Below are 17020 nucleotides of genomic sequence, written 5' to 3' on the forward strand. Positions count from 1 at the left end.
CTTTTTAAGAGTCTATTTTGGAAACTATTTCCATTAAAAAAGAAAAAAAAAAAAAAACCCTGACCATTAGCTACTCTGAGTAGTTGCAAATTGTGGCTGTGTTCAGAAAGTTGGCAGATTTTAGCAGATGAATTTCAGTCTAGCAGCCAAGATGATCAACTAAATAAACCATTTATCAAATGTTAGAGACCTTTATCTGATTTTATTTTGTAGTGCAGCCAGACATAGTTTAAAAACATAGACAGAGATGCCAGAAACAAGGAGCTAAGTATGGCTATAGAAAATAATAAAACAGTGCCCCAAAATGAACCCAATTTCATTTACTAGAATATATGGCTCTTATTTTCTGCAAACATTTCCCCAAACACTTAAGCAAGAGGCACAGATCCTCCCGTCCATCCTATTCACCCAGTGGACCAAGGCACTATTTTTTAAAGCAGTTCCTGCAGAAGGTAAACATAAAGTGAATAAATTAGATTACTGGATGATTGCACAAGGGTAAGACTAAGCTTTCAACTATAATAAAGTAACTTCCTCTGTTTATATATCCATGCTAGAATGCGGATCCTGCAGAATGTTCTGAGATAATATAAACTTAAGGAGCACAGGTCATCCACTCATCCACCCCGCCAACCTGACAGATCTTGACCCAGTGCCTATTATTTATCCGGTGCTATATTTGGCAATGGGAATAGAGAGACAGAACAGAAATCCAAGGTCCCTTTCTTCCGGAAGCGTATGTTCTGGTAGGGTTTCCGAACAAGTAAATGGATGAGCTTGTAATGGAAAATGCACATGTCTTGGGGAAACTTGCTATCTATTAATGCTGAGCTTATGGAAGGGGAAGAAATGGCCAGTTCACCTGCTCTCAAGCCAGTGTGAATCACGCTCTCTTCCTCACATCCTTCCCGCCTTTCTTCTCTCAACAAATATTTCTTTGAGGATCTCTCATGTGCTAGGAACTGGGAATATGTCATGGGAAAGCCAAACATCATCCCACAAATTGCATGTTTGAGCATTGACTATGGTGAGTGCAGGCAGAGAGGCCGTGGACTCTTTCAAGAACAGTGGCTGCCAATCCTTGGAGCAGGAGAGGAGCAGATTAGATGAGGGCACCTGCCTCAGTTGGCTCCAGGTGAGACATCCTGGGAGGGGAGGAGGGTGGGAAGAAGAAAGGATGACAACCAAAGTGACAACAAAGTAAGGGTCATTTCTCCACTGCCCTATGTGACTATCCTCAGTTACAAGCCTTGTTACGAAGTAAATAAGTAAAAGGCAGGGACAACGATTAGGTAAGCAGATTCAAAGAAAATTCCCAGTGCCTGCCACCTCCCCACTCATCTTGCATCGTATGTCTCTCCCGTGGTGAAACACTTGCTCCTGGGGTCCTCTTTGGTAGATGCACTTAAGAAAGGAAATGGACTAAATGGAAAATAAAGATGAAAAATGGTTATTGTGTCAACTGAGCTCCTGTCACCCAATGGGCTTCCAGAGCATCCACTCCCAACAAGCCAAGAAACACACGTTTGCTTTGTCCCTCGTTCAGGTGAGAGCCAGAGGTGCTGGTGAGCTCTGTGTGTGTGTGTGTGTGTGTGTGTGTGTGTGTGTGTGTGTGCTTGGGGGAGTGGGTGGGTGTGGTTTCTGCAGCTCCTGCTCTTGAAGGAGTTTGTGACACAAATGCCTGCACTCACTATATTTATTGCTCTAACATGCAATTTGAGATACTGCGAGTGAAGACGGGACACAAGGTAACACACCTTAAAACCAACTTGAATCACCTCAAAGTCCATAGGGTCCCAAATGGGATACTTTCTTGAATGAATGCTGCAAATTGCTGTGTTAAATGTTCTTTCTGCCCAGCAGGCTGAGAAGTAGACTTTAAAACCACACCTAAGACAGGCCTTCTCAGAAAGTCTTCAGAAATAATAATAATAATAAAATCCCACAAACCTGCTGAAGAAACTATCACATCCATGCGAATCCTACAAAAAGTGCTGCATCTCAGTGAGAGGAAAACATTGCAAACTCTGGGAAACTCCATTGGACATCTGATGTGCAAGCTTTTTACCCTCAAAGACAAGAACTTAGAGTCACGTTCCACCTCCTCAGCAAACATGCTGAAGTGAAGCTTATCACAGCACAAGGAAATAGCCAAGGCTTGCCTAAATTTAGGGACATTTCTTTCCTTTGGATTGCACTGATGTTGCCTGGATCAGCACTGAACTCTGGAAACCCTCACGGAAGAGTGACACTCTTTATTCATTTTCATTGATTTTCCAATTCTGGTTAAATTGCGTTGATCTTTTTTGGGGGCCTGTTTATGTTTTGTAACTAGAAATGCTTAATTCAATGCCCATAATTACATACTTATTACAACTTAATGAAAGCCCAAATGAAAAGATCATGAGCTGGAAACACATTTGTCCCCTAAAATAAACTTTTAAAATGGGATAATTTACTACATTATCACTTTGATTTATAAATAGAGACTTATAAAATATTTTCTCTTGGAACAAAGAGAAGCTGAAATGGAGAAATCACCATGCTTCATCTTCTTCCTGTGAAAGGATCTTGCGAGAAGCTTCGGGAGCATTAAGGATTATAGGAAAGCTGGTGTGTGTGTGTGTGTGTGTGTGTGCACGTGCACGCACGTGCCAAGTGGGCAACAGAGAGCCTTGGGAAGTCATCTCTGGCCTCCAAAAGAAGAAAATATATCAGCCACAAAAATAGGGAGAGTTGGCTGGACATGGTGGCCCATGCCTGTAATCCTAGCACTTTGGGAGGCCAAGGTGGGCAGATCACCTAAGGTCAGGAGTTCGGGACCAGCCTGACCAATACGGTGAAACCCCATCTCTACCAAAAATACAAAAAATGAGCCAGGTATGGTGTCAGGCACCTGTAGTCCTAGCTACTCAGCAGGCTGAGACATGAGAATTGCTTGAACCTGGGAAGTGAAGGTTGCACTGAGCCAAGATTGTGCCACTGCACACCAGCCTCGACAACAGAGCAAGACTCTGCCTCAAAAAAAAAAAAAAAAAAAAAAAAAAAAAGAGGATTGGAAAGAGAATGGGAGATGAAATGAAGGAAATGGACTCATTACTTTTTCTACTTCCGTATTCTTTAACTAGAAACAAGTACATTTTCCAAAGGACAATCAGAGTTTCAACACAAATTTCTTTCTCTCTCTCTCCCTTTCAATAATTACCTATTTCGAGCTTCTGTTTCTCACTGCTTATGTAAGATCTTAGTTTTATTTCCAACTCTTTTTCCTTTTTTTCCCTCTATGTCAACAAACATATAATTAGGATTTTCAGGAGTGCTTCAACCATGCTAGGCAGTAGAAATACAAACATGCATATGATCACAGTCTCTGTTGTCAAGAAACGTACAGTCTAGGCCACTGTTGCCCCGTAGAACCTTCTGGGGTGATGGAACTGTTCTAGGTCTGCACTGTCCAGTACAATAGCCACCAACCATGTATGACCGCTGAGCACTTGAAGTGTTGCCTATGTGACTGAGAACCTGATTTTTACATCTTGATTTCAGTTAACATACTTTAAAATTGCAATAACCCCATGTGACTAGTGGTTATTATACTGGACAATTCAGGCCTAGACCAAGAGAAAGAGAATCTTCTTCAGAGACAAATGACAACCTCAATTAGCACATGCCGATTTCTATAGGATGGCGACAGGCAAGGGTAGTCAGATATTTGAGGAAGAACAAGAATGTGGAAGAATCAGGTGGATGAGGACAGTTTCTTAGGGAGGGTTGATGTAATCCAGAATCTCTTGAGAAACTACAGCGTGTAAGAGAGGAGAAAGCAGAGGAAACGACATTCCGAACCATGGATTTATTTCATCAAAAACACTGAGGGGGAAATGCACAGATCCCCTGAAGGAAGCCCAGCAGTTACCACAGAGCAGATGGTTCTTGCAGAAGGTCAAGGAAAACTCCAAGGTGCTATGCCTATGGGATGATGTCAGGAACAGGGAATTGCAGAATAGGAGCAGGCTTAGGGTGGATGGAGAATGAAGAATGGGTAGGAATCCACGAGTTGGTTTAAGGATGCTGAGTTTGGAGGGCCACGAGGGTCTTCTACTTACGGTAGCTTATGGTAAGCTACAGGGTGGACCTCAAACTCAGGAAAGGGCAGGGCCAGAGGGGCTTATGCGGGTGGAAACGTAATCGAGGTGGGAGCACATGTCCCATCTGAAGGGGGCAGCAGACCCTGGATCCACTGGAGCATCACACCTCACGTCACCGATGGTGCATGTGTGGAAAGTGGACCTGATGTCTCCAGGATTTCTGATTTCTAGAAAAACTGGAAATTGGCATTTTTAAAACAGAAATATGAAATCTAAATATTTTGATATGGCAACTAATTCTAAAAGCTGTAAAACACCGTGGGCAAAACCAAAGAGCAGGCATGTGGACTGACGGGTCCAGGGGTCACCGGTTTGTGACATGTGACCCAGGAGACAGGGGAGATTTCACAGAGAAAGCTGAAAGGGATGAGAACAGAGATGGAGGAAGAGATGGGTTCAAGGAGGAATGCAGGACGCCTGCAGCAAAGGGTTGGAGAAGGGAGTCATGGCCATTTGACTCTGCAGCAGGGACAGCCTCTGTGATCTTGGATGAAGCCACCTCCCTTCCCTTCTGCTCCTTCCCTCGTCTTTCCCTCTCCCTTCTAGCATCAAAGCAGGGGCTAGAGGCAGAGTCTGGAATCACCAGGGCCTAAAGAATAAGTGGCTGTTGAGGAAACAGGTATCAGGTTGAGTGAATACAAACAGTTCCAAGTGCTTTAGCCATTTAGAGCACGTGCTTCCTGGGGTCACATAATATCCCATTTCCCTTTATAGATTTTCCCCACCAAAACACGGTAAACCCCTGATTTCTGCCTTTACAGTATAAAAAGCCACTGACTGAAGCCCCACATCACCCCTTGCATGAAAGCCACATCCTGTTCTCGTGAAAAAGAAAGTGTATTCTTTTCAGCTCACCTCTCGGTCCAGCAGTGCAGGTGACACAACAGTGACAATGTCTCCTTTCTCAGGATCGATGTAGAACATGTTGGGAGATGGCTTGTCAGGCGTCTGCTGACGGATATTATACCGCAGCAGGGCATTATCAGTGGCTGGGTCATCTGCATCAAAGGCTGTCATCCGCATCACCGTGGTCCCTATCGGGGCAGCACAGAAAGGCAGGGAATGGTTATCAGTGGGCCAGCAACGGTCAGAGCCCCTTCCCCACCTGGGCAACAGCAATGCAGCAGTGTGCCAATCACTCTCCAGATTAAAAAAGAAAAGTATTTCCTAAGCTTTGCTATGTTTCAGCTGTTCTTCCTCCTTTCCTTCCCTGCTCCATCCCATGGAAAGACCTGAAATAAAGAAAAGGAAATCTTTGCTGTTCAACAGACTGACCACTTAATGTTTCCCTCTGTTGATACACTGTTTATTTTCAGGGGCTTTCATTCCACTGTGGACGTGGCTTTGTGACAGGGACATTCTTTCTTTTTTTTTCCTTCTTCTTTTTTTGAGACAGTCTCACTCTGTCACCCAAGCCGGAGTGCAGTGGCGTGATCTCGGCTCACTGCAACCTCCGCCTTCCAGGTTCAAGTGATTCTCCTGCCTCAGCCTCCTGAGTAGCTGAGATTACAGTCATGCAATAACATGTCCAGCTATTTTTTGTATTTTTAGTAGAAATGGGGTTTTATCATTTTGGCCCGGTTTGTCTTGAACTCCTGACCTCAGGTGATCCACCTGCCTCGGCCTCCCAGAGTGCTGGAATTAGAGGCATGAGCCATCACACCTAGCCATGGCCTTCATTTTTAAAGCTCTTATTGAATGCCAACTCTATGTGCCTGGGCTGGGTGTTGGGGAAACAAGAGTACAAAGAGCCATGTTCCCGGGTGTGCAGGAACTCAGAAATTCGTAGAAGAGATAAACATATAACAAGCCACAAGACCCATCAGGCACATTGAGAGAGGGTGTTATGAATACAGAGGCAAACAACCTCATCGAGCCTGGGGTTTGCACAAAGGTGTCTGATGCAGACACCTAAGAAGAGAGTAGGCAGGAACAAGTAGAAGGGACCTCAAAGCAAAAAGACATTCCAGTTAAAGCGAACGAGAGCAAACCTAATGTGTACCTACTATGTAGCAGCTGTGTTATTTTAGGGACTTCCATTATAAAATGAGGGTAACATGGTTGGGTTCACTCAAAACAAGCAAGAGTCACACAAACAGGACCTGATTCTATAATAAGCATGTGGAGTGTTAGGTTATGTCAATGATTGATAAGGGTATCAGATAATGGGTCTTCCTCACATGCAGCTGATATAAAGGGAAACTGGTATATCCGTTGTCAAGGACCATTGGGCAGCAAAGAGTAAACACAATGCCTTAACCTCCTTGGCATCTACTTTCAGAAACAACTGCATGTGTCCACAATGGATCTGTGCAAACAAATTTCTAGCCGAATTATCCGTCAAGGTGAAAATTTTGGAAACAGCCTAGCTGTTCATCAACAGGGGAATTGTTAAAATGATAGTATTCGCACACTGAGATATTTTACAGCAGCTAAAAAAGATTGTAGATCTAATGGGTTCTAATGTGGGAAACTCTTCAAGATATATTATTTAGTAAAAATGTCAGGTTGAGGAATGTTCAGGGTTCAGCACCAGAACAGAACATTCTTGATTCATGCAGCCCCTTGCCTTTGAATGGCAGCAGGAACAACATGGTTCTGTTTCCCATTGACCTCGTCATGAAATCAGCATTCTCAAACAGCGGTCCAGGCAGCCACTTGAAGTATATGGAAACTGATGTGAAATGTGGCACATTTTAACTTTCATCACCCACAGGATGATAGTGATATCATTTTTGTGAACTTGCTTACACACAGAACATGCCACAATACTGTATTCACACGTTTTACTGATATAGTTATAAATGCATAGAACAAGGTCTATAAGGAGAAATTCTTTCTGGTGATGGTGGTTAAATGTGGAGAAGAAGAGAGGGGACTGGGATTTGGCATGGTCGTCGGGAAAGATGTTGGCCTCATCTATAACATTTTGTTTACTTTTACAAGGTGGATATATTGCTTTGGCGATTAAAATTTAATTTACAAAGAGTATAATTATACGTACCCATAAAAACATGCCTGCTAGTTTTGATGATTGACAATAGCAATTGTATTGCTATCATATTTGGCTTAGGGCATCCTCCCTAACCATAACTTTTTATCCCAATATATTCTTCTACAAATATAAGGCCCCATCTTCTGATTTTGAATCTGTCTGGACTCAAAATGTGACCTAACCGGAAGAGATCAAAGCAGCTGATGTATGTTCATCAAAGAAGCAGGAATGGCCGGGCGCAGTGGCTCAAGCCTGTAATCCCAGCACTTTGGGAGGCCGAGACGGGCGGATCACGAGGTCAGGAGATCGAGACCATTCTGGCTAACACGGTGAAACCCCGTCTCTACTAAAAATACAAAAACTAGCTGGGCGAGGTGGCGGGCGCCTGTAGTCCCAGCTACTCGGGAGGCTGAGGCAGGAGAATGGCGTAAACCCGGGAGGCGGAGCTCGCAGTGAGCTGAGATCCGGCCACTGCACTCCAGTCCGGGCGACAGAGCGAGACAGCGCCTCAAAAAAAAAAAAAAAAAAAAAAGAAGCAGGAATACTCATACAAAGAAAACACTGAGGCCTAAAGGAAAGATAAAATTCATCTGGTTTTACCACCACCCAGTATTGCTTTCCCTTCCATAACAATGCTTCTCTAATCAAAGCCAGTTTTTTTTCCCTCACCACTGGAACTAGATTATCAGCCATTAGGCCTGATTGATCAGATAAACAAGGAAGATCTGGCCACCCTCAACGTTCAATTGATTTGTTAAGCAGTCTCGGTTAATTTCACCAATGGTGCCATCTAGCCACATGCTTCAAGGTGCACTTCCTATCCACCTTGTTTCTTTGCCCTGAGAAATGGTCTCAGGGTAAGCTTCAAGGTTCAGCGCCTGAAAAGAACATTCTTGGCCTATGCAGCCCCCTTGCCTCTGGAAGACAGCAGGAACAACATGGCTCTGTCTCCCATTGACCGTGCTGCAGAATCAGTGATATCAAACAGTGGTCTAGGCAGTCACTTGCAATCTATAGAAACTGATGTGAAATGTGACACATATTAACCTTCCTGATCTAGGCAAACTTGAGAATTACCCCATCAGAAATCAGAGGCAGATTTCAGGCCTGCGATCTTACCCACGGATTTGCTATAGGGAGCTCCGTGTGGCCAAAGACATAGAAGGAAGCCTTAACCCCATCGATTCCACACCAGTCTCTGGTTAAGTACACTTGACCCAGGGTCTTGCACCTAGTTAATGTCTAATGAATGCTTGATTGATTGGATTTGTGCTCTATTTAATCTGCCTTTAATTGAAGTCATAGAGGGTATAAAAATGAAGTCATCATGGCTTGCAACTGACATATGCATTAAAATGATTAGAGGAAGAAAAAAAAAAGACCTCTCAGGTTGATGAGTCTTTAGTTTTCACCAGGAAATTCCCTGAGGATATCTTTTTGTTTACAGATTTGATAACACAATATAACACAAAGTTATCCTGGAATATTCCCAAGCATACACAGAAAATGCTTTTTATTTTAATGCATGGTTACGGAACAACTGAACTCGGTCTTCAGCCCCATGTTTGTCTTAACCCAGACACGAATGCATCACTGGATTTACTTTGGAGTAAATCACGCCTCTGTGGAAACCGCATCATGCCTAAGTCATGTAAATAGGTTTGCGGCATTGAAGACAACGACTCGGAGGTGACATATCTGAGTTCAAGTCTTTAGAAGCTGTGTGCCCACGGCCACAGTATTCATCTCTCTCTGAGCCTCAATTTCCCCGTTTTCAACATTCCTCTTTGCTTGTTGTGAGGATTTCATAGGATGACCTATTTGTACAGTGCCTAGTACATTAGTGTTCTGAGAAGATGCCCTGTAGTATCAAACTCTGTCCTGGGTTCTGAGCCAATTATGGCAGTGCAGGCAAAGGCCTAAAATACAGGAGACTAGGATTAAGTTGTGCAAAGAATGTGGGACAAAGGGTGACAGGACAGCCCTCTCTCTCACAAGGTCCCTTCTCCCGTCCACCCTGCCCATGGTCTTAGCGTGCAGATCTGGGTTTCTATTGCGGCTATCACAACAACCCTCAACACACACACATGTGCATACACACTTTCTGTAGTCTACAGCATGTCTCCACGTGGTCCTCTAGTCTGCCTCTAAGACCAGGCTTTACTCTGAACCTCAGCCTATCTGCTAAGTGCAATGCTTGGCCCTCGCCAGTACCACCCCTGGAGGCTGGATCATGGTTTCCTTACTTCTGTGTTCTGCAAAGCCTGGATCAACTCCCTAAATCAGCATTCCCTAAATTGGTTCCGAGGAACTCTGGCTTCATAGATTCAGTAGAGAAACAGATTTGGGAAATATGTGACAAACACCGCGAAGCAGAGTTTCCCTGGAGGACTTTTCAGTGCCTTTATTAAGCATGCTTACAGCGTCAATCTCCAAGAGAGGGTGGACTTTGCCGCACTCGCCAAACTTTGCTGTTGATGGAACCTCTTTATCTCAGAACTGTCTATCTTTTTGTGATGGGCCACATGGTCCTAGATGTGAGCTCTTGGAGGGTATAGACTGTTTTGTTCATTTTGTAAGCCCAGTATCTGACACGCAGTACATCTTCATCAGTGTTCTTTGAGTTGAATTGCCTTCTTGCCATTCACCGTAGTGTTGCCTCATTCCACACTGACCAGAGCCATCAGTACCTTGTCTTCAAAGAAGAACGAACAACTGAGCAATGCGCCTGGAGATTTTTCACAACTGCCTCTGAGCTTCCCGTTCAATGTGCCTTGGAGGTCCTTGCTGGAATGGGATTCTGGGTCACACATCAATGCTATGCCCAAGGCTGACATGCAGCAGGTGGGCATCAGTGCACCTGCTCCAGTTGCCTGTGGGTGATGCCTGTACCTCTCCTCTTATGCAGTCCCACACACTGGAGTCCACGTCCACCACTTTGTTTTCACCAGCCCAGGCAGCTTCCCATCTGGGCTTGTCTTGTGTTTCCAGACAGCAGAGAAAGGATAATTATATGATAGACACGCACTGGGGCTTCCACACAGTACATTTCTGACTTTTCCCCCGTCACAATATTCTCCTGAGTGTCAAAATAAATTATAATCACCCTGTCACTCCCTGAGCCAGATGAACTAGCAGCGGCTCCTCCAAAGTGGGAAAAAAAATCCCAGGTTGCTGGTTGAAAGTCTCAAGTCCAGCCGTCATTTTCTTTTGTCGAAGGACATGGCCGCCAGCCTGACGGGCTGATTAGCAAGCATGATCGCTTCCTTGTGGCCAGGTAGCCCCTTCCTCTTGACTGCGGCTCTCTGATTAAAGCAAGTGCCGCCTGGTTTCTTGACCTTGAAAGCCAGCTTTGAAGTTTTGCTTTCCTGTGACTTCAAGCACAGCCAAGCCCTTGAGAAAGGAGAGTGCAGATCTGACAGTGACGGAGGGTTTTCGGCCGGCCGCAAGGATGGGGATGCTCCAAAAGACAGTGACAAAATTATTCTGTTCTTAACATTTCTTTGACTCCATCCCTACACATTTCCTTTGCCTGATCAAAAAGTGTCAGGCTCATTTTTTACAAAATGCTATTCCTATAAGTGAATCATGTACTGAGACATAGACGTTCAGATCTATATTCAGCACCGGATTTCTGATAGCACAGTTAGGGCAACTGTGTGCTTTCTAGAGAGAAGTGTGGTGTTAAAGCAAACTTGAGCAGAGATGGCAGATGTCACCAGGTGAACCTCTTTGATGTGACGAAATGGCACATCACTGTCAAGCATCAAACTCACTAGAGGAGGCAGTGAGTTCTAATTCCACCCAAACGATGGTTTCTGTGACCAAATGATCTAACAGTTGAGCTTTCAAAAGAGAATGTGGTCATGGATCCTGCACTGCACCACATTACTTGTGTGTTTGCCCCTGTATCAGAAGATAAGCCTTAGACCAGCAGCAGCTGAGGGTGCTTAGCCAGGTGAGACAGATGTAGAAGCTGCTATTTTAAATTCTAACATTTTGGGGTATATCTAGTTGGAATGATTCTCATTGGAAACTAAATTTCCATTGAAGATCCTTCAGTTTGAAGGTTTTGGGCCTCCTGGTTCCAAATGAGAACCAAATAGTTCTCCCAGGACTGAGGGGATTCCAGGACAGTCCTGGGGAAACCAGAGTGAGGAGGTCACCCTGCAGGCCAAGTTTTGCTTTCAGATGTAGACATGTCTCTTGGTCATGCACAGCAGACTGCCGATGTGAGAACTGTTGCAAATGTGACTTTAGTGCCTGGGACACAGCCCAGGACCATTCACTCAACTGACCACCCCAAACCCACCAATCTAAAATTGTTTCCTGACCAAGCAGATGGACATGAGCCAGTTCTCTCCTAACAGTCCTCAACAGCAAAGAGAGAGACCTCAGTGCGCAAAACCAAAGCAGAACCAAGCCAGTGGCCCGGCTAAGGACTTGGGCTGTCTAGTTTTAAGCCCGGGCCTCACCCGCTGGGCTTCTCTGGGCAGTTAAATGCCAACTTTTTTGGTTGTTGTTTGAGACAGGGTCGCCCTCTGTCACCCAGGTTGGAGTGCAGTGGTGTGATCACAGCTCACTGCAGCCTTGACCTCCCAGGCTCAAGCGATCCTCCTACCTCAGCCTCCCAAGTAGTCGGGACTATAGGTGCATACCACTATGCCTAGCTAATTTTCATAGAGATGGGGATGGGGTTTTGCCATGTTGCTTGGGCTGGTCTTCAACTCCTGAAGTCAAACGATCTGCCCACCTTGGCCTCCTAAAGTACTGGGATTACAGATATGAGCCATCACGCCCCGCCTCAACTTTTCATTGACAAAACAGCTCCTCTCTCATGGGTTGCTGCAGGCACTGAGTGGATCAATGCTCTCTCAACCTCTTGTATTTCCATTAACACCTTCCCCCAAGAACATTTTTAGACATTTTTTCTACTTGACACCCTCTCACTCCATCACAAAATGTTAATTATATAGATATACTGTATATCTATTTATGTGCTATGGCCCTTGCAGGGCACAAACCATTGTAATATCTAATACATCCAATATGTTAAACCCATCTCTCCTAATGACCAATTTTCTCTCGCTTAGAAGTAATATTGCCCCCTTTGAGAATGCACAAATTAATCTATATGAAGTCCAATACCTGGATGATGGTAAGTAATGGAGAAATGTAAGTTTTATTGTTATTTTAATTGACTCTCACAATTTAGAACTCAGTTCTGTGAGGACCCACTGCTGAGTGCAATGATGACGAGGGAAATGTCTTGTGGGACCCAACCACTTAGGGCTTAAGACATACTACTTCTAGGACTCACTCTCAGGATCTATAGAAGCAGGAGTTACTTAAAATCTCATCAGGAAACAACTCCTCTCTTTCCTTAGACAAGCCTAGACACTTCTGTTGAGTGCACGCATGCACGCATCCCCTTCGTCTGGTCATGTCAACATTCTTGAGTAGACAGCAATTGATAGGGAAAGTGTCGAATGACTAGTTGATGAAAGATAACCAACCAGCCTGATAGGGATCCAGAGGCAGCCCACGTTTGGCAGGGCATGCGTTCCTGGAAAGCCACCCATGTGATGAATCGTAAATAATATCTCATTTTCCCACTGGCCTACATTTGCATTTCAGACTGGCTTTATTTTCATTTGAGGGGATGTCCAATTGGAAGCCACTCCTCATCATTCAGGTTTTTTTTTTTTCCCCCCTTTTTTTTGCTCATCTTCAGAACACTCTACTGGCCAGCCAGGTAGGGGGAGGAGGAGGTTGGCTCTCAGCTCTGGGTGTGACGACTGTTAAAGAAATCCCTGCCCCTATACTCTGGAGGTAGGAGGATGGAACTGCAGAGTGGCAGAGAAAAGAAGTGATTCCAGTCCGATTTTGGGGAGAAGATGGAAGCAGGCTTAGGCCTAAGGCAAGGTCTGAGAGATTTGGCTTTGCAACCCTTGCTCCTTTTGGGAGCCCGTCCCTCGGTTGCCCAATTATCCAGGGGTTGTCATTCACCAGCACAAGGACCCCTCCCACATTTTCATAGGGTGGCTCAGCTGTGCATTTGATCCAGAAAGTGCTTGGTAATGTGAGTTTTGATGAAGATGCTTATGACCTTTGGTCGGTCCTCTGATAGGAGCCCAGTCCCACTGGCCTCGAAGGTGGGAGTCTCTGTGGTCAGAGTGGGAGCTGGGCCAGGAGTGAGAAGCTCACCTACTCACCCAGTGCCCATACAAGTAGCTTCACTTGAGTAAAGTGCTTTCAAGACAATCGGGAGAGGTGGGGATGGTGGCAAACTGGAGTGTGTGCCTTCTGCCTAAGGCGGCAGCTGCCTTTTAGCTCAAAGGAATTACTGCACGACTGAAATACGAGCCTGGACTAGCCAGTCCTTTTGATTTTTTTAAGAAAAGGCGGGAATTCGAATTTTTGTATAAACTGTCAAAATGTTTACAGGTTAGACACTTGTTCAAATTTAAAAAATAAAAGATCATTGAGTGGGACTGGGAAGGCCAAAGAAAAGAGGTTATGGCAGGCTTGGGTCTGAGGCCCACCAGTTTTTGATCTTGGCTACTGGTAGAGCCATTCCTTCCCCCAAAGGCATGAATTAATTGTTGTTGATGAGTCCTCCAGTGATAGATTACAACTTTAAAAAGTGGTACATCCATTGGAAACATCTTGTCCTTCTTCCTCCCACCTCCCTGTTTGGAACAGGAAAGTTCATCTGTCCAAGAATGATCTGGCTCAGAGAGCTCTCACCCTGTGGGAGAACAGCACTGAATAAATGGGCATGAGATATATATATACTCCTGATGCAGATCTGAGTCGAGGAAGTGCCATCCCATAGGAACACAACTCTGCTCTTAAAAATGAGAATGCCTTAAATTTTGGGACAGTTGCCGACTTCATTTAAAAGCAGTCCTAAGTGTCTCCGTGCCGCTGGAATTACCACAGGCTTGAATTGAAATGCAATAGGCTTCGCTTCTCCTCTCCACTTTACTTTGTCTCCCTGGAGCTAGTTGGTTTTTTAAGTTTAAATTGACAGTCAAATATGTAATAAGTTATGACAAGTTGAGCAATGACTGTCTCCATCTGTTTTCAAAGGTTGTTTATTTTCATACTGATAAAGAGATAATGGCAACAGGACCACCTTGTGATTATTTCAGGTTTTCATTCACTGCAGTTTAACCTCCAGTGTCTGCCCTTCTTTCTGATGAGCTATTGTTTAACGAAGCTGAAGAACTGTTTATGACATATTAGGTAACACATGGCCAAAACTGGGGTCCCCCCATCATGATTCACTTTACTGTCCTAATTTCTTCCTTTTATCCAGACTTCTAAAGTAATATTTTTTTTACACCCCTTAAAAATTCCACCTTATCTTTTATTTATCATTCCTATGAAGTTCTTTTGAAAGACATAGGATACTGTATGCTGAATTAAATGATCTTGCCTAAAAGCACTTCAAAAATCAATTTTAAGTGGAAACTTTATCTTTAATATTCCAAACTAATAATAAAAAAATCTTTATATTGAATTAGCCTGGAGTAGTTGTAACTCTCAAATATATTTTCCCATAAACTCCTAAAACAACAAAAGGACACCATGTGTGTATTTTTGTTCGTTTAACCAATTTAAGAGTTTTTTTGAAACAGAGTCTCGCTTTGTCATTGGAGTGCAGGCTGGAGTGCAGTGGTACGATCTCAGCACACTGCAACCTTTGTCTCCCAGGTTCAAGTGATTCTCATGCCTTAGCCTCCCGAGTAGCTGGGATTACAGGCACTCACCACCACACCTTGCTAATTTTTGTATTTTTAGTAGAGACATGGTTTTACCATGTTGGCCAGGCTAGTCTCAAACTCCTGACCTCAAGTGATCTGTCCACCTTGGCGTCTCAAAGTGCTGGGATTATAGGTGTGAGCCACTGCGCCCAGCCAGTTTAAGAGATTTTAAAATGGCAAGTCTAGTCCTCTTTACAGCAGTGGTTTTCAATGAGGGCTATTTTAGCCCCTCTAGGGGACATCTGGCAATGTCTGGGGATACTTTTGGTTGTTACAACTGGGGCAGGGGGTGTGATATAGGCATCTAGTGGATAGAGGTCAAGGATGCTGCTCTACATCTGACAAATACGAAAATGTTCAAAGACACCAAAATAACGCTTTGCATGTAGTAAGAGTCTAGTAAACATTTGCCAAATGCACAAGTGAATAAATACATGAATAAGTGAATAAATAAAGATGAGTTTTTATAATTTTTCTTCTTCTACAGCTTAAGGTAAGATAAAGGTGGAGTAGGAAGCAGGTAAGTAATTGATGCTTGACTGACACTAAATATCAATGAACCCCTAGGTTAATTCTGAACAACGGGCTTATTGTCCCTATCATTTATATCTATTTAAGGGCAAAGGCGCAGCAATGTGCTCTTTAAAAACACAGACCATAGCCCAGGCATGGTGGCTCATGCCTGTAATCCCAGCACTTTGGGAGGCTGAGGTGGGTGGATCACCTGAGGTTAGGAGTTCAAGATCAGCCTGGCCAACATGATGAAACTCTTTCTCTACTAAAAATGCAAAAAAATTAGCTGGACGTGGTGGCACGTCCCTGTAATTCTAGCTACTGGGGAGGCTGAGGTGTGAGAATTGCTTGAACCCTGGAGGCGGAGGCTGCAGTGAGCTGAGATCACATCACTGCACTCCAGCCTTGGTGACAGAGAGAGACCCCCTCTCAAAAACAATAACAAAACCAACCAACCAACCAAACAAACCAAAAATAGACTATATTAGGCTAGGCTAGATTGAGATAACAGTCCAACCCTGTCATTTCAATGGCTCAGCACATAACATTAATTTCTCACTCAAGTTCAGTTCACTTTGGGGGTTCCCTTCAAGGGGCAGACCCTCTCCAAGTGGCGGCTTAGGGATCCAGACCCTTGCATCTTATAGCCATGCCACCTGGAACATGTGGTTTCCTGATTGCTGCAGGAGGGGCAGAGAGATGCAAACTCACCTGCTGACTCATTGAATGCTTCAGTTAGAAATGACACACAGCACTCTTGCCTGCAGTTCAGCGGCCAGACCTGGTGTCTAAGGCAAGTTCAAGAGCAGGCGGACTTCATGAACATGTGTCCTGTGCAGTTGCACAGAGCCCTTTGCTCAGATGGCCCCTCTGTTGCGTTTCGTGCTCTGTTGTCACCCTCTAGACATTCTTAACTGTTGTTGAACAGGGGACCCTGAGTTTTCATTTTACAATGGGCTCTGCAAATCACACAGCCAGTCGTGGTCAAGAGCCAGGAGCCAGATGGCGGAAGGCCTGGGAAATACAGGGGGGCACCTGGACACTCAGTGTCTCGGCCTCAGTGCCTATACTCAGGTGATCAGGCAACAATGCACATGCCTTCCTTTTCATCATTATGGCCCCAGAACTGCACCTGCTCATGGAACTCTTGGCTCCTCTAGCGGTTGTTTTCCTATTGGGTGAGAAGCAAGATGTATCTGGGCAGAAGTCAAACAGTGACTGCGCTAGGGTTGGACCTTCTCTGGGAGTGCCTTCTCCAGCCATAAGCTCTGGGTTCCCTGTCCTGGAAGACCTGTGCTGGCTTCACAGTTTATTCCTCCTCTGGCTCCCAGCTCTTGACCTTGCTTTAGACACTAGAGAACTGCTATTTCCTTGACTTCTGCTTTAATTTGCTGTATTCTAAGCTACATCCTCCTTTTTAATGAAATACTTCTGCTAAATTTCCCCCACCCTTTTTTTTTCTGGTGGGACCCAACAGATGTCGTCCATACATGAGAATACGGTTGAGCAAACATAGCCTGGGGCTATTGCCTTGCAACCCTGGCTGCTCATTGAGGATATTTTAAAATATTCTTGATGTCTGAGACTCTCCC

General features: G+C 44.5%; 1 protein-coding gene across 1 annotated transcript in view; it reads right to left on the bottom strand.

The window, feature by feature from the left end:
- Positions 1-17020, bottom strand: part of CDH13 (cadherin 13) — a 1182232-nt gene that overhangs the window by 303358 nt on the left and 861854 nt on the right. The window contains exon 7 of the mRNA XM_017860982.1: positions 5004-5182. Coding sequence (XP_017716471.1) covers positions 5004-5182 — 179 coding nt within the window. The remainder of the gene's footprint in view (positions 1-5003; positions 5183-17020) is intronic.

The sequence above is a fragment of the Rhinopithecus bieti genome, unplaced genomic scaffold, assembly GCF_001698545.2.
Source record: "Rhinopithecus bieti isolate Rb0 unplaced genomic scaffold, ASM169854v2 scaffold_1618, whole genome shotgun sequence".
In the NCBI taxonomy this organism is placed as follows: domain Eukaryota; kingdom Metazoa; phylum Chordata; class Mammalia; order Primates; family Cercopithecidae; genus Rhinopithecus; species Rhinopithecus bieti.